This window comes from Lepus europaeus, chromosome 2 (assembly GCF_033115175.1).
Source record: "Lepus europaeus isolate LE1 chromosome 2, mLepTim1.pri, whole genome shotgun sequence".
Taxonomy (NCBI): domain Eukaryota; kingdom Metazoa; phylum Chordata; class Mammalia; order Lagomorpha; family Leporidae; genus Lepus; species Lepus europaeus.
This window is the reverse complement of record NC_084828.1, coordinates 20,479,128-20,505,981: the sequence shown is the minus strand read 5'-3', so window position 1 is coordinate 20,505,981 and position 26,854 is coordinate 20,479,128. Positions and strand designations below refer to the sequence as shown.

The 26,854-nt window shown below is 41.3% G+C and overlaps 1 protein-coding gene across 1 annotated transcript; it reads right to left on the bottom strand.

Moving 5' to 3' along the window:
• MRPL39 (mitochondrial ribosomal protein L39) lies at positions 1-26,854 on the bottom strand. Its single transcript, XM_062180084.1, has 11 exons — positions 26,819-26,854; positions 26,660-26,771; positions 25,760-25,966; positions 21,708-21,847; positions 19,717-19,816; positions 18,694-18,761; positions 15,764-15,876; positions 9,593-9,658; positions 7,338-7,491; positions 3,279-3,326; positions 1-301 (listed from the first exon to the last, which is right to left on the bottom strand). Exons 1-11 carry the CDS (start codon positions 26,852-26,854, stop codon positions 251-253), a joined length of 1,095 nt encoding a protein of 364 aa, XP_062036068.1. The 3' UTR covers positions 1-250.

The window sequence follows — 26,854 nt, the reverse complement described above, 5'->3', positions numbered from 1 at the left end:
TATTTGTACATCTATGTTTATACATAAGAAAGATCAGAGGAAACCTGCCACAGTACTGCAGCATCTGTGGACAGATGGGGAGTTTGTTGTTTTTCTATGAAATTTTTATTGTGGGCAACATAAGTGGTTTTATTCATTAGACAAAGAAAAAGGAAAGATCACTATCAATGTTTGAGGAGAAAAAGCACACACAAACATTATATTAAAAACTTTTATTTTCACTTGCTGTACATATTTAAACTTCAGGAAGTTACTGGGTAGTCACATTTTCCTCTGTCCGTTTAGACTGATTTGCAGTTACCTGTAAAAACATGAACGGTTTTACTTTTCTAATAAACACTTTCAGTTTCATCCTTCACCCACCATTTTAAATCCTTCCACAGTTCTTATTAGCATGGCACTTTGTCTTTTCCCAGTAACTACTGTAAAAACTTAAGTAGAAAAAGACAGACTTAAAAGGCAAGTTACCAATATAAGTTATCAAGTAAAGTACAACAATTCCACTCTAAACAATAATCTGCCTTATAGCTACACTTCTTTTTCAGTGTCTTGGCTGTCCATGCCTGAAATGCTCTCATGGGCTTTTCAGCCAGACCAGAATACCCTAAGGGCTGATTCTGAGGTCAGAGTCCAGCCCAATTTCAACAATCCTTTAAAATCTGATTAAGAGACTCTAATTCCTGGATATCCTTGTTTTCTTTTTCATTAAAGATTTATTTATGCATTTCAAAGCCAGAGTTACAGAGAGTGAGCAAGAGAGAGAGAGAGGGAGAGAGAGAATCGATCTTCAATCCACTGATTCACTCCCCAGGTGGCCACAATGGTCAGCACTGGGCCAGGTCGAAGCCAGGAGCCAGGAACTTCATCTAGGTCACCCAAGTGAGTGACAGGGTCCCAAACACTTAGGCCATCTTCCACTGCTTTTTCCAGGCCCTTAGTAGGATCATCTATAGTGGAGCAGTTGGGCTCAGACTGATGCCTATATGGGATGCCGGTGTCACAGGTAGTAGTAGCTTTTACTCATTTTGCCACAATATCAATCCCCTGGATATCTTTCTTAACCAACTCTCCTAGCTTGTTTGGGTCCTTTTCTTCTGTATGCCAGAGATCCACATGTATACCTGGACAGTCTGCTTAGAAGTACAGTTACCCCATTAATTCCTTGAAGCAGTAGGTATGTTTTGTTCATTTTTGTATCTCTAGAATGTAACACCACGTGGCACATAATATTCTCTAATAATTATAGTTTAACCATTGAATCTTGTGTTTATTCCTTTTGGATAAGCAAAAAGGACACAAGAAAGCAATTCAACCAGGATAAATGTTTCAAAAACATCTACTGATCGATTTTAGCAGATATTCAATCACTGGGTCTACCATTTTTGTGCATTTGCCTTCAAAGGTTCAGTTATTGCTTCTGAGGCTCCCAAGCCATTTCTTAGTTGTTTCTTGGTGAGTTTCTTAATCTAAAATGATCATTGTGACCAACCAAAAAAGACAGTTATTCCACACATTCAAATACACTTTCTTCTCTTGGGAAAAAGCAAACAGCATAATCTTTATATAAGAACATATTGTTAAATCCCTAAACAATACCTATAAATGTACTACTAAATACTTCCCTTAAATATAATTATAAAAATTATCAATAAATATTTTTGAGAATCCCCTCTCCTCCAGTGATAATGTGTCCCAAATGTGGGCTTATCCAAATGTAACAAACCCTGAATGGGTTAACAGATTACTGGTAAATGTACTGGCAAAGAAAACAGTCACATAACAGGATGGAGAGGATACAGTGAAGCAAGAAATTATATTGAGAGATCACTGTTAGGAAGCTACTCTCGGAATGTTTCCTAAAGAAAGTGAAAAAGGTGCTAAAGAATGAGCAAGAGGTAAACAGACAGGAAGAATGAGAAACAGTATAGAAAAAAAAACTATCATAAAAAATAGGCAAACTGGAAAATAAATGTGATGTGTGCTGCTCAGAAAGCTTGCAAGTTTGACTAGCAAGTATGTGTCGTGTAGTGTAATGGGATGTAGCGTAACGGGATACCAGGGTAAGTAGGGAGGGCTCATGAAGCCAGACTGCACAGAACAGCTACAAGATAACATAACAAAAGAGGAACATTTAATCTATAAATAAAAAATGGAAGGGGCTTGCACTGTGGCACAGCAGGTTAAGCCATGGCCTGCAGTGCTGGCATCCCATCTAGGTGCTGGTTCAAGTCCCAGTTGCTCCACTTCCATCCTTCTCTCTACTAATGTGCCTGGGAAAGCAGTGGAAGATGGTCCAAGACCCTGGGCCCCTACACTCACATGGAAGACCTGGAAGAAGCTCCTGGCTCTTGGCTTTGGCCAGGTCCAGCCTTAGCCATTGTGGCCATTTGAGGAGTGAACCAGCAGATGGAAGATGTCTGTCTCTATTCCTCTCTTTCTTTGTAACTCTACCTTTCAAATAAATAAATAAATTTTTTTTTAAAAAGTGGAGATAGTTGTAGCTGAGAAATATAATCACTCCTACTTGTAAATTCTTAATCCTAATGACACAGAATAAACAGACACATAAATATTGCAATCTGATTTTTTAAGACATTTGCACATCACATAAGAGAGCTTTAAAATATATCTGACAGGCTGATGCTGTGGCACAATAGGTTGAACCACTGCTTTGGACTCTGGCACCCCATATCAGAGCACCAGTTCAAATCCTGGCTGCCTGTTTCCAATCTAGTTCCCTACCAATGTGCCTGGAAAAGCTGAATGGAATCCCAGGCTCCTGGCTTCAGCCTGCCCCACTCTGGTTAACTTGGACAATGAATCAACAATTGGAAAATCAATCTCTCTCTCTCTCTCTCTCTCTCTCTCTCTCTCTCTCTTCCTCCCTTCCTCCCTCCATCTGTCACTATCTTTCAAATAAATATATCTTAAAAAATAGATTTGACAAGTCAGACCTTTAAGTATTCATTAAGTTTACAAAAAATGATCATTAAGACCTAACACATTACAACTACTAGGAATTATTATATTATAGTAATATTCTTCAAGTTCTATATTCCATTATATTAACAAATAAAATCAAAACAGAAATGCCAAATTACAACTTTACTCTTGCCAAAATACCACTGGAGTGAACAATAGCAATACTGCTTTGGCTATGAAGACAACTTACTACTTTTATTTCTTTATTTCCTTTTTTTTTTTCCCTTTGGTTGTTGTTGCTTAATTTCAAAGAAAATTTCTTTACAAAATACTCATTAGTTGTCAAAAACACTTACCAATTTCCGAGATCGTTCCAATAACTTATCCCATATTGTAAAATGTGCCTGAAAAAAAGGACTTGCTATGAATTTAAGTAGTAAAGTCAAAATAAAAGGAACTAGGTCTTTACATATCATTTGTAGGAAATAAAAATTAACAAAATCAATTAATAAAAATCTTCACAGTACCAATATGTCTAAGTAGTTGCAAAAATGAACAAAGCAGGGGAAAATGGCAGTCTATAGAGCAGCTCTTTTGTTTCACTTTTGAGGAAAAAAAGACGGCAACCAGTCCTTCTTGTTGTTCCTCTTAATCATTTCTGTCGTAGAAAGAATTCTTTAATGGTAAGTAAAAATCTGCCCATTTTACCATAGATTGTGATTAGATATTACCTAAAATAGCCAATTTCGACAACCTAGAGGTTATTCTTCAAATCACAAGCAAGGCCCGCACCACAGCTCAATAGGCTAATCCTCCGCCTGCGGCACCGACATACCGAGTTCTAGTCCCGGTTGGGGTGCCGGTTCTGTCCCGGCTGCTCCTCTTCCAGTCCAGCTCTCTGCTGTGGCCTGGGAAGGCAGTGGAGGATGGCCGAAGTGCTTGGACTCTGCACCCGCATGGGAGACCAGGAGGAAGCACCTGGCTCCTGGCTTTGGATAAGCACAGCACACCAGCCGTGGTGGCCATTTGGGGGCTGAACCAACAGAAAAGGAAGACCTTTCTCTCTGTCTCTCTAACTCTGCCTGACAGGCAAACACAAGGAGAGATTCATTAGGAACTAACTGTGACATCTTCACAACAAAATGGCAGACTCAGAGGATTAACACACTTACCGTAAAAATAAGTAGAAACTAATGAAGACAATAATAAATTTATAGAACTAATTTCCTTAATCTTACAGAGCAGAGGATTATCAAAATGCATTATTGAAAAATGTACAAAATGCATAATGATCACATTAGGTTTTTAAAATTTTTTTAATGTACACATAATATTTATGCATATTTATGAAGTCCAGTGTGATGTTTTCACTCATGTTTACCTTCAAGATCAATTTAGGATAATTAGTATCTCCATCTCCTTCAACTTTCATCATTTCTTTAAGGTGAGTACATTCAAAATCCTCTCTTCTAAGTATTTTTCAGATATATAATGGATAATTGTTAATTAAATTCACCCTGCTGTGCCCTAGAGCACCAGAACTTATTCCTCCTTGATCAACCTCTTTCCAACCCCTTCCTCCTACTCTCTCCAGGGTCTGGTAACCACTATTCTACCCTCAACTTCTATGAGATCAGTTTGCTTAGATTTCACTTATGAGTGAGATCATAAAGTACTTTCTGTGCATAAAGTCTTTCTGTGCATGACTTATTTCACTTATAATAATGTCCTCCAGATCCATTCATGTTGTCAAAAACGACATGGTTTCATGCCTTTGTATGGCTAAAAGGTTTTCTACTATATATATATAAAACTGCATTTTCTTTATTCATTCATCTGTTGATGGACACAGGTTGATGTCATATCCTGATTATTATGAACAGTGCTGTAATAAATATAGGAATACAGCTATCTCTTTGACATATTGATTTCATTTCCTTTGGATATATACCCAGTAGTGGGATTGTTGGATCATAAGGTAGTTCGATTTTAGTTTTTTGAGGAGTATCTACAGTATTTTCCATAAAGGCTGTACTAATTTACATCTGCTCCAACAGTATATAAAAGTTTCTCTTTCTCTACAGCCCTGCCAGCACTTGCTGTTTTGTCTTTGTAATAATTAATAACCATTCAAACTGGAATGAAGTGGTATGTATCTCCAACAACTGATTTTAGAGCAATTTTATATCTATAAGCAAAGAAAAATGTATAAATCTCACATTTTATAAAAAAAAAATTAACTCAAGGTGGACCACAGATTTATGTGCCAAACTATATGTTAAAAAACAACAACAACAAAAAAAGACTTTGGGTTCTAGGACTAGGTAAAGAGTTCTAACTAGACACAAACAATATGATCTATAAAAGTTGGGGATCCAGCATTGTGGTACAGAGGGTTAAGTTACTGTCTACAATGCTGGCATCCCATATGCATGCTGTTTCAAGCTTTGCCTACTCCACTTTCAATCCAGCTCCCTGCTAAGAAGATAGTCCAAGTACTTGGACCCTGCCACCCACATGGGAGATGCAGATGGAGCTCCAGGCTCCAAGCTTTGACCTAGCCCATCCCAGCCACTGTGGCCATTTGGGAAGTGAACCAGTAAATATATCTCTTTCTCTCTCTCTCTCTCTCTCTCTCTCCCTCTCCCTCTCCCTCTCCCTCTCCCTCTCCCTCTCTCCCCAGCCCATCTGTAACTCTCTACCTTTCAAATAAATAAGGCTGAAGTCAGGAGCCAACAGCTTCAACTGGGTCTGCCATGTGGGTAGCAGCAGCCCAAAGCCTGGGCCATCTAATGCTGCCTTTGCCAGACAATAAGCAAGGAGTTGGATTGGAAGTTGGGCAGCCAGAACTCAAAGCAGTACCCATATGGGATGCCAGCATTGCAGGTGGCAGCTTTACCTGCTACAAAACACCAGCCCCAAATAAATAAATCTTTAAAAAAATTTTTTAAAGAAAAACATAAACTAGACTTCACAAAATTTAAAAACCTCTGCTCTCAAAAGGCCGTTAAAAGGACGGAAAGACAAGCTACAGAAAAACCACAACTACATATGCAAACCACATATGTAACAAAGGTTTTTGCAACATGTAAGAACTCTACAAGAACAAATGTAAAAAAAGTAAATAATCTAATTATAACACAAGCAAAAAGACATGAAAGACATTTCGGTATATGAAAAGATGTTCAGCACCACTGGCCACAAGGGAAATGCAAATTAAAGCTACAATGAGAAATCACGACAATCCTGTCCAAATGGCTAAAATGTAAAATAAGGACAACATCAAATGTTAGCGAAGATGTGAAAAACCAATTACTCATACATCACTGATGGAATTATATAATGGTACAATCTAGAACCCAGTCTGGAAGCTTCTTTAAAACCTAAACATACACCTGACTTATAACCCAGCAATCACATTCCTGGGCATTTAACCCAGAAAAATGGAAAAAAAATGTATATTCACAAAAACCTGTACTCAAATTCATAGCAGCTTTACTCTCAATAGCTAAGAACTGAAACAACCCAGATGTCCTTCATCTGGTGACAGGTAAATGAACTGTGGTAAAGTCATATTAAGGAATACTACTCAGCAATAAAAACGAATGAAACACTGATTCATGCAACAACCTGAATCCCCAGAAAACTATCCTGAGCAAAAAATGCCAGTTCCAAAAACGACACACTGTTTGATCCCATTCATCTATCATTCTCAAAATGACAAAATTATAGAAATAGAGGGAAACTGAGTGTTTGTCCTGTGTAATGAGGTGGGAGGGCAGTGCGCAGCAGAGGGCAGTGCAGTGAGTGTGGCTACAAAAGGCCAACATGAGGGATACCTGCGGCGAAAGCATTGTTCTCTGTCCTCACTGTGTCAGCGCCAACCCCCGGCTGCAATAGTGTTTTAATTTTGCAAGATGTTACCATCGGGGAAACTGGGTAAAGGTCCATGGGGGCCTGTATTACTTCTTAAAACTGCAATTATCTCAAAATCAAAGTTTAAATGAAAAAAGGATTAGCAACGGATGGGAGCACTTGGGCTCTGTGTCCATAAAGAGATCATTAAAATGAGGGAGAAGAGCCTGCCAAGTGCTAATCCAAAAAGCATTCCAGAAGGGGTTTGCCAATATGCTCTCCAATACTTGCTCACTGCACCCTCACTTAGGCTACTTTGAAAAAATTGTAACTACCATCTCAATTCAATTTAATTATTTCAACTAATGCTTCTTCTGTAAATTATCTGTTCAGCACCCCAGGAGAATCTGTTTTTAATCATAAACTCAAAGTTTTAAAACTATTAGTATCATAACAACATAAGGAAAATAAACATGATGGCCTTCAAACTGGTATAAAATCAAGCCCAGAATCATAGTCAGACCCAAACTGAAAGTCCTGGAACTTTATACTTTACTTACTCGTAAGTGAACAGGTAAAGAGAGACCCTGGAATCTTCGCACGAGACTTGGCTGGGTGGGGTGAAGGTTGTGAACCGCTGACACTTCATACTGGAAACAAATGCTGGTTCGTGGAATAAGAGGACCCTCACTCACATCAATGAAGTCACCTATTCTGATACGGTTTTAAAAATAAAAAAGGAAACCTCAACATCAAGTGATTAAAAGAGTTTGAAAAAGAAATCTATTTATTCTCTTTGTTGCCACATCTCCAACCAAAACATTCTATATGGCTGAATTCAGGCTCTAATAACCCTGGCCAGAGCATTCTCAAGTAAGATGCTAAACACACACACACACACAAAATGAAATAAAATGAATCTTTTTCTTATTTAGCACTGATATAAATTGAAAGGATTTTAAGAGTCACAAAATACATCATGTTATCAAGCAGATTCAGAAACTGATAACCTACAACTTTACAATAACCAATGGCAATAGAATTTAGAATTAAACATTGTGTCCAGAAACAGAACAATTGCTAAAAAAGTCAATTCCAAATCAAGGAAATGAGGGTCAGAAAAGCAACCCAGCCCATGCAGTGTCTTCCACACAACGCACTTTCTTGGGACTACTCTCCAGGGAAGAATGTCGACACAAGCAGTGCACCTTTCTCATTCACATACCATAAAGCACACTGCAGTTGTTAAGGTGTAACTAGTTAGCATTCCTGTTTCTGTACCCATATAACTGTCATCTTACTCAATTTCAAAATGAACTCTTAAAAATTGCATTTTTAGGGGCCAGCATTGTGGCGCAGTGGTTAAAGCCACTGATACCTGTGCTGGCATCCCTTATTACCACCAATTCAAGTGCCAGCTGCTCCACTTCCGATCCAGCTCCTTGCTAAGGTGCCTGGGAAACCAATGGAAGGTGGCCCAAGAGTTTGGGCCCCTGCCACCCATGGAGCCCAGCCCTGGCCACTGCAGTCATCTGGGGATTAAACTAGCAGATGTAAGATCTGTCTGTCTGTCTGTCTCTCTCTAACTCTGACTTTCAAATAAAATTTAAAAAATCTTTAAGAAATATGTATATATTATATTTTTAAAAGATTTATTTATTTATTTGAAAGGCAGAGTTACAGAGAAGAGGAAGAGAAAGAGAGAAAAAGAGAAAGAGATCGATCTTCTATCTACTGGTCACTCCCCAAATGGCCGCAATGGTCAGGGCTGGGCCAGGCCAAAGCCAGGAGCCAGGAGCTTCATCTGGGTCTTCCACGTGGGTGCAGGGGCCCAAGGACTAGGGTCATCTGCTGCTTTCTGAGGCGCATTAGCAGGCACCTGTATTGGAAGTGGAGCAGCCGGGACTCAAACCAGCACCCATATTGGATGCTGGTGCTGCAGATGGTAGCTTTACCTGCTACACCACAGTTCCCGCCCTATAATACTACATTTTTAAAAAATTATTTTGGGGGCCAGGGTTGTGGTATAGCAGGTTCCATGTTGCCCACATGGGCGGCAGGGGCCCAAACACTTGGGCCATCTTCCGCTGCTTTTCTCAAGCCATTAACAGGGGACTAGATCAGAAGTAGCACAGCGGGGACTCAAATCTGTGCCCATATGGATGCCCACATCACAGGGAGTGACTTTACTCACTATGCTAGCCCATAAATAAATCTTTAAAAAAAATGGTTTTGACTCTTAAAACAAAATAAACAAAATGAGAGACAGAAACCACAACTGTGTCTAAAGATAACTTCAAAGCCTCCATTCACCATATCAAAATAATAAACAATAAAAAACAAGGTAATAATAACAACAAAATGAGGTATACATTAATCTATTTCAACCATGCACACTTCATTCAAGTATCAATAAAGCTAAGCTTTACTCAAAATCAGTGTAGGCCGGCACCATGGCTCACTAGGCTCATCTTCCACCTGCGGCACCGGCACCCCACGTTCTAGTCCCAGTTGGGGTGCCGGTTCTGTCCCGGTTGCTCCTCTTCTGGTCTAGCTCTCTGCTGTGGCCCGGGAAGGCAGTGGAGGATGGCCCAAGTGCTTGGACCCTTCCCACATGGGAGACCAGGAGGAAGCACCTGGCTCCTGGCTTCGGATCGGCGCAGTGTGCCGGCCGTGGCGGCCATTTGGGGGCTGAACCAACGGAAGGAAGACCTTTCTGTTTCTCTCTAACTCTGCTTGTCCAAAAAAAAAAAAAAAAAAAAAAAAAAAAAAAAAAACAAACAGCATAGCAGCAAATTTTTGTATTTTCACTTACCTGTGTAGCTTGACTATTCTCTCAGGGTTCTGAGATGCCTTTTCTTCTATGAAATCTATTTTGTACCTGAAAAGCAGCAAAGAAAAAATTTTGAATTCCAAATATGCATAAAGATGTCTGAAGATACTTCCCTTTCTCTCCCTCATCAGCCATATTTTGAGTGTGGTTTATACTTTCAGCCTCACTTTCAATCAGGTCACAGCCCCCATGAATCCACCAAACTGGTCTCTCCAAAGCCACAGGTTCCTACCTGCTGGGTGCCAACCTAAGGACACTTTTCTGTGCTCCTTCGCTTCCTCTTCTAAAGTACTCTTTCCATGACTACAGTGGCAGTCCCTACTGCTCTGACTATTCTTGCCTTTCTCTGCCCTTCAAGCATTCTGTCCCAGACTCTCTTGTCACTCTAAGCCCCCTACCTAGACTAGCTCCTTGATTTTTTTTTTTTTTTTTGACAGGCAGAGTGGATAGTGAGAGAGAGAGAGACAGAGAGAAAGGTCTTCCTTTTTGCCATTGGTTCACCCTCCAATGGTCGCTGCGGCCGGCACATCTCGCTGATTCGAAGCCAGGAGCCAGGCGCTTCTCCTGGTCTCCCATGCAGGTGCAGGGCCCAAGGACTTAGGCCATCCTCCACTGCCTTCCCAGGCCATAGCAGAGAGCTGGCCTGGAAGAGGGGCAACCGGGATAGAATCTGGTGCCCCACCCGGGACTAGAACCCGGTGTGCCGGCGCCGCAAGGTGGAGGATTAGCCTGTTAAGCCACAGTGCCGGCCGAGCTCCTTGATTTGCAAGCTTAGTTACCATGTATGCAATTATATCTTCCACATCTCTGCTTCTAACCCACCTATCTCTTCTGAGCCCCAAAACTATATACCCAAGACCCTTTAGGACACCAAGATATTCAACATGCACGTTAAACCCCCAGTTTTCCAAACTGAATAAGTCACTCTTTTTCCCACCCAGACTTGTTCTTCCTCCTGAACTTCCTATCATAGTATGAGATCACCATTCATCCATGTATCTGAATGAAAAGCTGGAAGAATTCCTTGACTCCTCCTTCTACCACCATATCCCTTACAACCAATTCATTGCCAGGTCCTGTCAAGTCTCCTGCCTAAAGTTCTCTCAATTCTACCCAAGTCTGTCAGAAGAGCTAAAAGCACAGAAGGAATTGTACCACCTGGCTTCCAATCATGACTTTAGCACTTGCTATTAAGAGCTTTGTCTAAACAGATTTGTGCTAAGCAAATAGTAAGTGTGCACACTTAATGATGTAGCAAGGTTGGGAACCACTGGTTTATACAAAACCATCCACTGTCATATGCCTTCTGCCAGTGTCCCCTATCCCATACTGAGGGAGTCAATTCCCTTGAATACCTGTACCTCCTAACCTCTAAGAGATAGTTCTGCCCCTGCGATGGCAGACATTAAAAGTTCCTACATTCCATTTGCAGCAGAAAAGCCCAATCACCAAACCGCTTTCTTTCTTCCTTTCTCTTTCTTTCTTAGTCTCTCTCTTTCTTTCTTTCTTTTAAGATTTTATTTACTTACTTGAGAGGCAGAGTTAGAGAGAGAGGTGGAAGGAGAGATAGAGAGAGGTCCTCCATCCACTGGCTCACTCCCCAAATGGCCACCACAGCCAGAGCTGAGCCCATCTGAAGCCAAGAGCCAGGAGCTTCCTCCAGGTCCCCAACATGGGTACAGGGAACCAAGCACTTGAGCCATCCTCCACTGCTTTCTCAAGGCCACAGCAGAGAGCTGGATCGGGAGAAGAGCAGCTGGGACTCGAACCAGTGCCCATATGGGATGCTAGCACCACAGGCAGAGGCTTAGCCCACCATGCCACATTGCAGCCTCACTAAACCATTTTCAAAGATTCAACTCTCTTATCTTCTCAACCTTCCCCCCAACACACACTCAACTAAGTTACCAAGGTCCCTGAAGCCCTTCTCAGACTTTGACAGGTAAGTGGGGGAAAGGGAAATCTCAAAATACGTGGAATGGAAGAGTTACTGCCCAGTACCAGCTATGGAGCATATGAATAGAATACCAGATTTGGAAAGCTTAGTATGAAGAAAAATATAAAATACCATATTTATATGTTCTAATATTCATCTATGTTGAAATAACATTTTAGATATATTGTTTAAAAACTATTATTAAAATTAACTTGAAATGTTACTTTTTGTTTAAAAAGATTTTATTTATTTGAGAGGTAGAGTTACAGACAGTGAGAGGGAGAGACAGAAAGATCTTCCTTCTGTTGGTTCACTCCCCAAACCGCACAATGGTGCCAATCCAAACCCAGGAGCCAGGTGCTTCTTCCCAGTCTCCCATGCAGGTGCAGGGGTCCAAGCACTTGGGCCATCCTCCACTGCTTTCCCAGGTCATAGCAGAGAGCTAGATGGGAAGAGGAGCAGCCAGGACTAGAACCAGTGCCCATATAGGATGCCGGCGCCACAGGCGGAGGATTAACCTAGTGTACCACAGTGCAAGCCCTGAAATGTTACCTTATAATGCAGCTACCAAAAATTTTAAAATTATACAGATAGCTCCTATTATATTTTTATTGGACAGCAGATGCAACAGATCTTTGGCACAGAAGGTGACCTGATATATTCTGATAGAGTTCAAACCCCTATAACGTATCAGCAGGACCCAGCCTCTTGTCTGTCTCCCTTAGCCCAAGGTATCCTTGCCTGTCCTGTATCAAAAGGAATTCACTGAATTGAGGGAGAGACATAGCTAGCCCAAGGTTTTATGTATTTTTTTAAGACTTTTTTTTTTTCTTTTTTCAAACACTTAAGAGAGTTAGAGAGTCAGAAAGAGAAAGAAATCTTCCATCCATTGGTTCACTCCCCAAATGGTCGCAAGGATCAGAGCTGGGCCAGGCCAAAGCCACAAGTCAGGAGCTTCTTCTGGGTGTTTCATGTGGGTGCAGGGGCCCAAGCATTTGAGCCATTCTCGGCTACTTTCCCAGACACATTAGCAGGGCACTGGGTTGGTAGTGAAACAGCTAGTAATTGAACCGTAGTCCATGCAAGATGCCAGTGGTAGATTTACCCGCTACGCCACAATGCTCCCTGCCCCCCAAAAAGTTCTAATCACCAGACTCATGAAGTAGCTTCTCTAATAGATAAAACCCTGCTGGCCAGTACTATCTGAAGGGCTTTGTTTGGGGAATTCCAGGTCCTGGCAGGGAAATTCCAGGTCTGAAAGTAACTACCACCTATATGTAATCCCCACCTCCATCCCCAAGATGAACTGAATGAAGTCCATCTGGTCATCATAAATTCCTTAAAGAACTAATATCATTGGCCGGCGCTACGGCTCAATAGGCTAATCCTCTGCCTTGAGGCGCCAGCACACCGGATTCTGTCCCGGTTGCCCCTCTTCCAGGCCAGCTCTCTGCTGTGGCCAGGGAGTGCAGCGGAGGATGGCCCAAGTGCTTGGGCCCTGCACCCGCATGGGAGACCAGGAGAAGCACCTGGCTCCTGCCTTCGGATCAGCGCGGTGCGCCGGCCACAGCGCACCAGCCACAGCGGCCACTGGAGGGTGAACCAACGGCAAAAGGAAGACCTTTCTCTCTCTCTCTCACTGTCCACTCTGCCTGTCAAAAAAAAAAAAAAAAGAACTAATATCATCAACCAACCAAAGGAAGATCACAAGTACCACTGATCAACCGGAAATTCAGACACAAGCTGAACTTGCATCTCTCAGCCACAATTCCAATCTATAAGAACCTTCACCTCAGGACCCACGTTGTGGCATAGTGAGTAAAGCTGCTGCCTGCAACACCAGCATCCCACATGGGCACCAGCTTGAGTCCTGGATGTTCCACTTGCAATCCAACTCCCAGTTAATGGCCTGAAAAGAGCAGTGGGAGATGGCCCAAGCTCTTGGGCCCCTGCCACCCACATGAGAGACTTGGATGAAGGTCCTAGCTCCTGGCCCAGCCTTGGCCATTGCTGCCATCTGGGAAGTGAGCCAGCAGATGGAAGCACTCACTTTCTCTAACTCTTTCAAATAAATAAATAAATCTAAAAGAAAAAAAGAGAACCTTCACCCCTAACTCCTCAGGGAGCCCGGGAATTCAGCTATAGCTGCCTGGCTCCTTGCTCTGTGCTTTGCAATAAATATCTATTTTCTTCCACCACTCCAATGTCAGTGATTGGCTTTCTGCTTGTCAGGCAAGTGGACCCAGGTTTGGGGGTTCTATAGCAACACCTCCAACTAATTTGGGGTGTTGTTCCGCAAAAATAATCTAAGGAATTTTCTTATAGAATCAATGCTATAAAACTAGCTTGGTTCTACAGTACCATTTGCACTCTAATTAAAACTGGACATTACTACTCATTTCTAAGTACATTCGTTCCAGGATATAAGAATGCTTCAAGAAAAGGTTTCCATGGATCAATACATTGGAAAAATACTGTTTTCTATATCTACTTTAGAGATCCTAAATACAACTAGTAAATGTTCTATGTCACTGTTCTCCAAACTCAACTGAACACAGCTTGTCAGCATATTAATTAGTCTTCTAGAATATTACGAGATGTCACTCTGAGAAACGTCAAGCAAGAATATGGGTTGAGGAGACACTCATGAACTAATCCAAGTTTATCTATGATAAACTACTCATATTAGTTTGTGATTCCATTCCTATATACCTAAAATAATCCTAATCTGTAACCCTTAACAACGTGCAGGTGCAGATTCTTACATCCGTCTACAGTACCCATGTTATTTTTTGGCAGCACAGATTTCCCTTTCTAATTAATTCTATTTTCTATTGGATTAACATTAGCATTGACTTTATGTTCTCGTAAGTAGTAGATAAATGCAAACTGAAAGATCTCTCAGAGAGCAAGGGGATTGAGAAGCCAGGCAGGATTTAAAATGTGACAAAGAAAACCCATCCAATGGATAATTCACATGCAGAAGATGAAGCCCTGCTGTGTAAACATTATAGTTCAGCTGTCTGCACCCTTCCAAATGGCTTACTTTCTCAATCTTATCCTTTTCAGCTAGCATTCTCAATCTTATCCTTTTCATGTAAAGACTGAAGGGACGGCAGGGAAGGCTGCCAAGTACACAAAATAATTCAGTTGTTTAACAAATGTCATCACTCCACAGTGGAAAAAAAAGGGAAATGTATCACTATGCTGACAGAAAGAAAAGGGTTGGCTAAAGAAGAAAGAAACCAAAGTGATAAAATAAGCAAGGAACACTTTCCTCCATGAAATTAACAATGAGAAGAACAAAAGTCAATGGTGGGGCAGAAAATGAGATCTTTGAGTAGAAATTGAAGTGGTGTCACATGTATATTCAAAGCAAAATCCAGGGGCCAGCATCGTGGCACAGCAGGCTAAGCCTCTGCCTATAACCCCAGCATCCCAAATGGGCATCAGTTCAACACCCAGTTGCTCCACTTCCAATCCAGCTCCCTGTTAATGTGCCTGGGAAAGCAGAAGAGGATGGCTCAAGTGCTTGGGCCCCTGCACCCACGTGGGAGATCGGAAGCTACAGGCTCCCGGCTTCGGCCTGGCCCAGCTCTGGCAATTTTAGCTATTTGGAGAGTGAACCAGCAGATGGCTCTCAGATAACTCTTTCCCTCTCATTTTCTCTTTCTGTCTCTCCTCCTCTCTCTATAACTCTGCCTTTCAAATAACTAAAAAAAAAAATTTAAAAAACAGTAAAATTAAACAACAAAAATAATGAAATCCCAATATTTTCGGCAAAACGGATGGAACTGGGGTCATTGTGCTCAGTGAAACAAGCTCGAAACAAAAAGACAAACACATGTCTGAATTTAGAATAGCAATTATCAGAGGTTGGGAAAAGTTGAGGGACAGATCACAGAGAAAGGCTGTATCATGGGTAACAGAACACTGTCAGAGAGAAGTAGTAAGTTCACTGTGACTCCAGTTCACAATAATGGACTACATAGTACATGAGGAACTGGAAGGGAGGAGCTGGTAGCCTCCAAACAAAGAAGATAAGAAAATGGAAATGCTAATTCCCTGATTTGATCAGTTCACTCCATGTACATATGTTAAAATACATGCTAATCACAAAAACAAATAATTTAATTGTTTTTCCTATGAGTTGAATTGTCATCATTAACAACAATTTGAGGATCTTTACTCTTACTTTAAAGAAATCCAATACTTACTTGTTATGTTGAAATATTTCTAATGCAACTTTTGCTTCAACTTCTAGAGTTTCAAATGGAAGGTCTTTATAAATTAAAGCATGAACATCTTTTGTGAAGGAACGTAGGTTCTCCTTAAAAATTAAAATGTTAACCTTTAATAATAATTTACTCAAAAGCATCTCTCCATCGGTAGATAAAACTGTACACTTAGAATGATGAATCCCAAGTGAGACAAAAAGCAAAACCAAATGTTCAGAAATTATCAATTTTCAATAATTGATTATTTAGACGATAAACATTCTTCTAACTCTACAAATTATAAAACAGGCGATTAGCCTGTATTAATATAAAGAAATTTTAGCAAATATTTCATCTAGATGATATGGCCAAATAAATGTTTATTAAAGCTATGATGCAGTAAGTAGAAATGCTAATAAACAGCAATACATAAAAATATGTTAATGCTATGAATAAAACTTGTTTCTTAAATGCATGGGTAAAAATACTGTTTTCATACTGCAGAAAATTTCACTAAAAATGTCATCACTGGCCCTGTATGAAATACAGTATATGACCAATTTTTTAAATTTTTAATTAAAATGTCAATTTTACACAATTAAAATGACTGATTAACAACACATTAACTAAGTTTATGAGCTTTTTAATAAAAATTGTATTTGAACTCTCATGTCATGAATCACTACTAATATGGAAAAGATCAAGCATGACTATACGAAATAATTCTACAATAAAATTCTTGTACATTGCTATTTAATGCTATAATTAGTAATCCAATGGTAGTTTTTTCACTCGATGTTGCTATATGGGCAAAATGTTGAAACCTTTACCTAATATATACTAAATTGATCTTCTGTATACAAAGAGAATTGAAAATGAATCTTTACATGAATGGAAGGGGAAAGGGAGCGGGAGGGGGGAGGGTTGCGGGCGGGAGGGAAGTTATGGGAGGGGGGAAGCCATTGTAACCCACAAGCTATACTTTGGAAATTTATATTCATTAAATAAAAGTTAAAAAAAAAAAAAAAATTCTTTCCATAGACTTCCTATCAGGGTGTTTTTCATGAAACGACTTCTCTCCATTCTTAAAGGCCTGATTTACTATATAAAATAATTCATGTTAATGGTTAAAAATAACCATTCCTTCAACCTCACTCTTCCCTAGTTCCTCTAAACCATCCACCAAAACCCCTGAGCCTGTAATCAGCCAGTACATTTGTTTTTTTTTTTTAAGAAATTTAAATGAAATAATTTCATTTAAAAATGAAAACAAAAGGCAGCAAGTTTCAATGACAGAGTTAAATCTTGATCCATTAGATTTTACTTAACTTTCTCCAGTGAAGACTCTGATTAAAGTTGGGCACATTCCCAAAAAGGTAGCTACATTGACAAGAACACACAGATCACAAGAAAACCAATCCCTTCCCTGAACCTAGCCTCCTGCTCTCTTTTTCCTCTCCCTTTCTCTCATTCTTCCTTTCTGTTTCCTTCTTCTCTCCCTCTCAAAAATTAAGCAATATGGGCAGGATTAAATGAGTATAAGAAGTAATTTAGGGGCCAGTGCTGTGGTGTAGTAGGTTAAGCCTCTGCCTGAACTTCTGGCATCCCATATGAGAGCTGGTTAGAGGCCCAGCTGCTCCACTTCTGATCCAGCTCTCTGCTATGACCTAGGAAAGCAGCAGAGGATGGCCCAAGTGCTTGAGCCCCTGCACCCATGTGGGAGACCTGGAAGAAGCTCCTGGCTCCTGGCTTCAGACCAGCCCAGCTCTCGCCATTGTGGCCATTTGGGGAATGAACCAGCAGATGGAAGATCTCTCTGGCTCTCCCTATCTCTCTGTAACTCTGCCTTTTGAATAAAATAAATCTTTAAAAAATTTTAAAAAATAATAATAATTTAATGTTGAATCTTCCTCGACTCCAAAACCTTTGTTTCTAAGAATTACAGGATTTCACCAAATCTAAGATGCATCACTAAGTAAAAATACTACAACTGTTAGATGCCATCTATTCTAAGCTACATCTATTTTCAGAGATACTAAGATATAAAAAAATTGTACATAGTGGAACAGATAAAATGCTATGCTATATGGCCTCCCTTGGCTAATCTCCAGACTCTCAAACTCTACTACATATAGTCTTGTTTAATTAAGAATTAGACATTTGCCTGTTCCCATAACTAAGTCTCCAGGCTTGAGCTTTAGTTAATACCAGGACCCCCACTGACTGAGCACCTCTTCTAGAGCATACTTATTAGCTGGGCCCTCTTACTAACCAAGTCCCTCCCTCATTATGAAGGCCAACAAGTCACACAGAGCTTAGTTTGTTGCTGTTCAGTTTGCTGCTATTTGGGCTAGGTTTGTCAAAGCCTAATGCTTTAATTCACTCCTGTTCTCAATGTGACCCATGTGTATACAGGAATTGCACAATAAGCAACAATCTAAAATGGCTTAGGATGGTGGTTTTCAAATTGTGCTCTGGAGATCCAAACAAGTATGGCACTCTGCCTCCCCACAACAAAGATAACTAAAGGTTCTACATTTTAAATTCTGTACTCTTGAAAACCACTATCTTAAAGAATACATAGCACTTCAAGCAAACTCATGCAGGACATAAAGCTTTAAGATAACAAATCATGCTACCGTGAATACCCTCGTCCATAAGGCTATTTCTTGAATATACTGAAAAAACAACCAGAGAGGTTGGGAGAGAGGAGAACGGGGGGGAGAAGAGACTGAGATTCTGTGAAATGTTCTTAATATGCAATACCATTCAACAGCACTAACGTAGGGATCTATGTTTATGAATTATGAATTATAATTATTATGAATTATAATTATGAAACTCTTGCCACTATCCCAGCTGCCTGTTCCAATTCTATCAAAGTTTCCCACTCAAAAAACTAAAGTAGGGATCATTAAGAGTATATTTACTTTTGTTGGCATCCACTCATCAAGTTTCTTATCCAAGACGACATCATAGCAGAAGGCTCCAGCGATCACTGTAAATCCAACCAAAGTAAAAAGCAAAGTCAAATCAATTGGGACAAAAAATTACTAATATTCAACAATTAGATATTTACACCATCAAACAGAGGGTTAGCCAGCTCTCCCATCTCTACAAATTATGAAACTCTTGCCACTATCCCAGCGGCCTGTTCCAATTCTATCAGTTTCCCACTAAAAAAACTAACGTATGTTTTGTTAACTTGAAATCACCAATATTTTGCAAACATTCAAGTTTTCTTTAGGAATACTATCACTACAGAGATTTCAAATCGTTACTAGGTATAAGAATTCTAAAACAAGATATTAAGTAGAAGGATGACTAAAAGGACATGAAATGTTGAACTTTTTTATAGTATCTCCTAAATATCTTCATTTTTGTGTTTTGTTCTCAGAATCATCTCTTGAGCTTTCAATTATTTTTGGTGCATATACTTCTTTTTGTAAAAGAAAAAAAAAAAGAAAGAAAAGCATACAAAATCCTGCTATAAATAGTGTTTGCTTCAAAATCCTAGTTTCCACAAACTTATAAATCATCGACATCCTTCCACCTACCCAAAGCTGTGTCATTTTCCAGAATCATGGTCATTTCTGGCGAAATCACACCACCTAAACACAGCTGTCTCCAGCAGTGAATTTATTTATATTCCCATTTCCTTCTCCTCCACACATTTAATTTTGGAATAAAGGTTTAAAGTAGTACGAAATAAACACTGAGACAGTGTAACTCTATGAAGTCCATATTCAAGAGAAACTTTCCATTAATCCTATTATGTTAATTATTGACCTCCAGACTAATTTGTACTTCATAATAAAACAGATTGTTACCCATAATAAATGAAACATATGTATAACAGTGGTTTTTGTTGGATGAACCTCTGTACATCATCAAAAATAGATACTGAATATCCAAGGATCACAAAAAGCATAACATTCAAATGTGAACATTACCAGGAACTTCCGGAGCTCTCACCAGGCTGACCACATACTCATCTTTGAACGCCCTCTCTATTACACAGCCCATCATCATGGCACAAGATCGCCAATAAGCCTAAGGAAAATGAGCACACAAACATAATGCATACTGAGAGACATAAAAGGTTCTAGAATAGTAAAATGTCATTCAACATTTGACCTGGAAATATCTGTCAAATATCTGTCCATCTTTAGGACGTGACAACAGTTACCATTAGGCCATGATGTTACCTTTACCAAGTAAGAACCCAGGGAAGAATGAAGCTTCAGCTGTGACCAATGTTTCTGTGTGAGACATCAAGCACTTGAATGGTTACCAATCAGACAGTTATAAGATCTGATAGTAACTTTATTTTTTACCCAGGATAACATTAACTCATTAATAAACTTGTGATGAAGTGCAATAAACATTAAAATATACTTGTTTACATCATTTAAAAATAGACAGAAACTCAACTTTTAAGAATTACTCCCATCCTCTAGCTAACATCACTCAGGCCACTCATATTTACAGCAAAGCAGCCTCCCCACTAACTGGATTTTCATTTTATCCACATATTTTGAATCATGGACATGTCTACTTTAACATCCATGTAATGACTTCATCAGTCAAAAGGACACATGTCCTGTGCCATAACTGCCCATCAAATTCCCTTTATTGGCACTACTCTGATCGGGCACTTGACTTTCATATGTTCTCCACAGCTCAAGACTACAACACTGGGACATGTGGTCATGTATGGTAGAGACTGATTCAGAGTATATTTGATGCAACCATAAAACAAACAGTAAAAATAAGCACAGACACAAGTTTCGAAGGCAAATAGCAAAATGTACTTCTGCACCTACCCTACTTAAATGGTCTTAAAGTCTGCTGAACACAGAGGTTCAAACCTGGGCCCCACCACTTCCTAAAGCAATAAACTTGATCAAGCACTGAACCTTCCCTTGCCTCAGTTTATTCATCCGGCAATGAGGAAAGCAGCGTTTAACTTGTGGGGGTTTTATAAGGACTGAGTTAACACCAGAAAATGCCTAGAACTATGCCTGGTACATAATAAGCACTCAATGTTAGCTATTACTATTATCATGGCTATCATTTTCTTATTTTTTCACTTTCAACAAATATTTGCCAAACACTTGCTGTATATAATTCAAAGACTAGACCCAAAAAAGGGCATCTCACACAGCTGAAAATCTGTATCAGTTTCTGTTACAAATGTCTAAAGATACTAGGCACATGTCGCAAGACCTGAAAGAGGGACTCATTCTGCCAAAAAGGTTCCACAGAGCAGATGGCATTACAACTGAATCATAAGAGACAAACAGGATTTCAGGCATTTGGGGCAGTGATTAAGGTGCCATTTGGGATAACAGCATCCAGTATCAGAGAGCCTAAGTTGGAGTTTCAGCTCCACTCCTGACTCTAGTTTCCTGCTAATGAGCACCAGGGGAAACAGTAGGTGACAGCTCACACAGGTCCCTGGAACCCAAGACAGAGAGCTAGACGGAGAACTTGGCTTCTCAGCATTTGGGAAGTGAAGCAACAGATAGGAGGTCTCTTATCTCTCATTCCTTGCCTCTCAAGTGAAATACATAAATAATTGTTTTAATTCAAGAAAAGATTATTGAAATCATCTAGAAAAGATGGTCAAGAGCTGAATTTGAACAGCACTGGAAATTGAATCATGCACAATACAGAAAATTATCAACATGTGAAAGCTGAACAAAGATAGGAAAGTAAAAGACATGTTAAATAGTTTTCTCAATTTAAAACACAGAAAAACGGATGCCACTGGTACTTTTTTGGACTATGAAAATGCCTAATCTAACAAGTAAAACATTGACTGGTACGGTACAACACTTTACTTTGGGCTACCTTTCACTTCAGAGAAGATAGGTTTTAATAAAAAGAAAAAGGAAAGAATGGGGGGCGGAGTGCAATGAGTATGTAGAAGCAGAAATACCTTATTCACTTCTCCTGGGTCACGGTCTTTGAAAGTAAGAAATTCAATTTCACAGGACTTGGTCAAAGGCTTATACATGTCCCAAGGTTGTCCATCCACAAGAGCCAGAATGGACTTCCTGCAGTACCACTCACTCAAATCTAGGAATTTAAAATAGATTAATTATCTCAATCTAGCAAAACTCTAAGTGAAAAGCTACATGTTTAAGTGCTATCTTAAGAAATAAAACTGTGAGGGCAAGATTCTACAGATTACCTTCTGAGAGAAAAGAGTATTCCATATTACATCCACAACCAATAACAAAAAAAATACGTGGCCGCCGTAGTAGGCTAAGTCTCCACCTGTTTTGAGTCCTGGCTACTCCTCTTCCAATTCAGTTTTCTGCTGTGGCCTAGGAAGGCAGTGGAGGGTGTCCCAAGCACTTGGGCCCCTGTACCCACGTGGGAGACCCTGAATAAGCTCCTGGCTTTGGATTAGGCCAGTTCTAACCATCGCGGCCATTTGGGGAATGAACCAGCAGATGGAAGACCTCTCTCTCGTCTTTCCCTCTCTCTGTGGCTCTGCCTCTCAAACAAAAAATCAAATCTTCAAAACAAAGAATCAAAGTATTGATTACTAATAAAATTACTGAAACCACTTACTAAAATCATTAAGGCTAAATAGTTTTACATTAATTTATCAATTATTAATTACACAATTTTCTAAGAGTTACACTTAAATACAGCAGCATCATGGAGGCCAGAGGGTAAAGTAGCAGGTAAAGCCATCACCATATGGGCACCAGTTTGTGTCCTGGATGCTCCACTTCCCATCTAGTTCCCAGCAAAAGATGGCCCAAGTGTTTGGGCCCCTGCCACACACTTGGGAGACCCAGATGAAGCTCTTAGCTTCTGGCTACAGACTGACCCAGCTCTGGCAATTAACAGCTAGCTAGGGAATAACCCAATGGATAGAAGATGTTTCTCTCTGTCTCTCCCTCCCTCTGTTGCTCTTTCATTTCCCAAATGGCCACAACAGCTAGAGCTGGGCAGATCTGGGCAGATTCGAAGCCAGGAACCAGGAGCTTCATCCAGATCTCCCAGATGGGTTCAGGGGTGTCGTGGAATGAGAAGGTGAAAAGGTCATGCCAAGATGGTCACTGAGGTGAAAAGGTCATGCCAAGATGGCTGCTGAGGTGAGAAGGTCATGCCAAGATGGCCACTGACAACAGAAACTGCCTGGCAACAGGCCATGATTGGATGGCTTCAGAAACCACATGACAACAGAGCCTGACTGACAGCAGGCCGTGATTGGATGGTTTCAGGAACTGCCTGGCAACAGAGCCTGACTGGCAACAGGCTGTGATTGGACGGCTTTGGAAACGTCCTGGCAACAGGCTGTGATTGGTTAGGGCATAGACCACCCCTTGACCAGATTGGCTGCCTTGGCTATACAAGCAGCTGTAGCAACTGATGTGCCTAATGTGCCTGCTCACCTCAGGCCTGCTTTTACCCAACTCCTGGGGTCTGTGTGGTGACTCCATGTCTCTTGCCCTCACCATGCTCCTCCTCTCAGAACGAATCCTCTCAGAAGAAATCAACTTCAACACAGGGGCCCAAGCATTTGGGCCATCTTCCCTGTTTTCGCAGGCACATTAGCAGGGAACTGGATTGGAAGTGGAGCAGCCAGGACTTGAACCAGCACCCATGTGGGATACCGGCACTGCAGGATTTACCCACTACGCCACAAAGCCAGCCCTCATAAATAAATCTTTATAAAAAAAAAATAGAGCAGCATAATGGATATAGTTCAGATAGACATACACACAACTTAGAAGAAAATGGAAAACACAGTAATATATGCAAACATAAATTTGTTCCAGATTTTTTCCATTAATTAATTTTATTTTATTTGAAAAGCAGAGAGACTTTACTCCCCAACTGCCCACAACAGCCAAGGCTGTACCAGACCAAACACAGGAACCTGGAATTCCACTTGACGGTTCTACATGGGTGGGAGGGACCTAACTACTTAACCATTACCTACTGTCCCCCAGGGTACCCATCAGCAGGATGCTGGAATCATAAATGGAATTAGAACTCAAACCAGGCATTTCAATATGGGATGCAAGTGTCCCAAGCAGTAACTTAACCCCTTTGCTGAATGCCCAACCCAGATTGGTTTTCTGTCGTACCCCCAAACCACCTCTTACTTCCAAGACATGACTCTACAAGTTAAATACTGCTGTTACCAGTTTTTAATGATTAACACAAATTCACATATAAGGCAATTAATTCAGAATGCAACTCTAACCCTGATTAAATGCTTTGCAAGTACACACCTATCATAAAAGTAGTCAAACTACACGGTCTAAATTAAATGATCCAACTAAATTACACTGCCCACAAAGATAAGAAGATGCTGTCTGTTTTTGTTCACACAAAATGATGTTCAGAGTCTGACAACAGGCCTTGGACATAATAGATTCTCAATGAAAGGTTACTGAATGACTGATGGTATGAATAACAATAAGTCTTAGTGGTCATACTGAGTGTAGTTCAGAATCTCCATCACCACACGTGATGTATATAATGCTATGGAAGTGCCTGAGCCTTGTTTTAATGACAGTAGCTATCACAGCACAAAGCTTTAAGAAACAGTTGAAGGGTGGGCAATTGGCCCCACAGATAACATATCAGTTGGGACACCTGTTAACAGTGCCTTGGTTCAATGCCTGGCTCCACTTCCAGCTGGTGCAGATCCTGGGAGGCTGTAATGAGAACCTAATGAGGGCCCAAGTGATCCTGCTACCCCTGTAGAAAACCAGGAATAAATTCCCAGCTCTTGTCTTTGGCCTGGCCCACAGTTGGCTGCTGCAGACATTTGAGGAGAATGGGCCAGGCCAGTGGTTGGGAGTTGTTCTCTCTTTTTCTCTCTCTCACAAATAAATAATTTTTAAAAATTTGAAAAAACAATTATCTAAGTACTAATTCAAGGGCCAGGGTAAAGGAAGATTTTGAGTGTATACTCTTTAAACCAGCATGAGTTGCTATCTAAAGTTATTAATTACTTCAATGGAATCATTGCTGAGTTTTCCAAAAGTTTAAACAATGCAGCTAGTCACATTTTTATTTTATTTTGTTTTCTAAATTTAAATATTACCAGTCTATCAAAGTTGCTATCCAAGCATTTTGATCAAAAATAATATATAGGAGCAGGCATTTAGCCTAGCAGTTAGGATGCCCACTTTCCTCATCAGAGAGCCTTTGTCCAATTCCCAGCTTTGGCCCCTGACTCCAGCTTCCTGCCAATGTAGATCCTGGGAGACAGCAGGCATGGCTCGAGTAACTGGATTACCGCCACCCATGTGGGAGATCACAACTGAGTTCCCAGCTCCTGGCTCCAGCAAAGGACTGGCCTCAAGCCACTGTGGATATTGGGAGCGAACCAGCAGATGGGAGCTTTCTCTGTTTCTCAAATAAGTAAAAATTAAAATAATGATAATATAAAGGCTCTGTTTCCTTCGTTTCAATACCAAATCACACACAGGGCACAATTATTTCCCTTAAAACATAAACAAGTATGTTTACTGCAATCACATCCACCCCATACACATTTTCACTCACACACATACCACACGTGCACTGACACGTAAACAAAAACACAGCACACAGCAGGCAAGTGGCAAGCAACAACAAAAGTTCGGCTATAAAGAGTTGCCAAGGAAAAGGCCCAGAAAGCTGGTCATCTGAGGCCACAGCAAGTCCTTTACATCGAAATTCTTCAATGAGACCTGCACAGTGACTGCTTCTAATACATCTGAATACTGACTAAATGAAGTAAGAAAATAGTTAATATATTCTGCTCTGATCCTCTTCTGCCAGAAAACAAGTTTAGTAGCCTAAATACAGCCAGCTTCAAGCAAGCCTGAGGATAACCTGTGCAGCACCTTGAAATGCCCATGGTACCCAGGGGAGCTAAGGAGACAGCCAACAGGCCATCAGCAAGTTCAAGGGAGCAAATACAGCAGTTCTTCCACACCGCTCACGTAGCATCCTGATCATGCTACTTACGCATGGCGCAACTATAGGGCGTTGAAACGTTTTTATTCATCACGAAGATAGCGCCAGGGTCGGTTTTCCCAACATGCTTAACTTCAATCTTCTCTGTTCGGGGAGTTAGCGACAACTGCCTGTTTTTCTCTTTATTAAAGAGATCATTCCGCATTTCTGTCAATTCCGGGGGAGACAGCTGAGCAGCTGGAGATGTTGCTATCCATCCTGTGGGGAAGTTACGATAAGCAAGAAAGCCCGGGAAAGGGAATAATAGATTCCGGACAGCATACCCCACTCCACAACCACTAAGCCGTTCTAACAACAGGAGGCGACAGAATTGCAAACAGCCATTTGCCGAAAATGCACTCAGAGGTCACGTTAACCCACTTCCTAACATCAATCCAAAAAGATGCAAGGGAAGAGCTCACGTCTGTTTCCCACCAGTTTCCAGGGTCGTGCTCCCATATGCACTCACAGGCCGGGGCAATGAGGAACCAGGAAGCAGGGTCCGAGACCAGAGCCATGGGGCAGCGGGGTGGGGGGTAAAGACGGGGCCTGGGCGGCGAGCAGCAAGCCCCAGCACTCTGGACGTCCCGTGCCAGCACGCCCACGGGCAGGGCCGAAACCCCAAATCAAGAGATTTCGCGAGGCAAACACCGCTCCTCCGGGAGGTAACGACAGGTTTACACCAGACGCGAGCTCTTCCCAAAAGCGCCCCAAGTCCCGTGGCGGCCCCGGCCCCTGGTGACCCCCGCGACCCCAGATTTGTCCCCCCGAAGGTTGGAAGTAGGCGGCAGCCACGGCAGGGGACTGCAAAATCCTCCTCCTTCCGCTCTCCCACGACCCGCCTGAAGCGCCATCGGGGCAGCCACCACTCTCAGGGCCTCGCCCCCCAACCCCACGGCCGCTGAAACTCACTCCAGCCAGCCCCGCCGCCGGGGACGACCCGACAGAGCCGCAGCATCCGGACACCCACGGCCATGGCCTTCACAGCGGCCGTGGGAACCGCCGCGCGCCGGTCCTCTCCCGCCTTCCTCCCCCAGAAACTCGGCACGCGCACCGGAGGTTCCGCCAGGCAGTTCCGTTCCGGGCGTTCCGGCCGCGCGCGGCCAT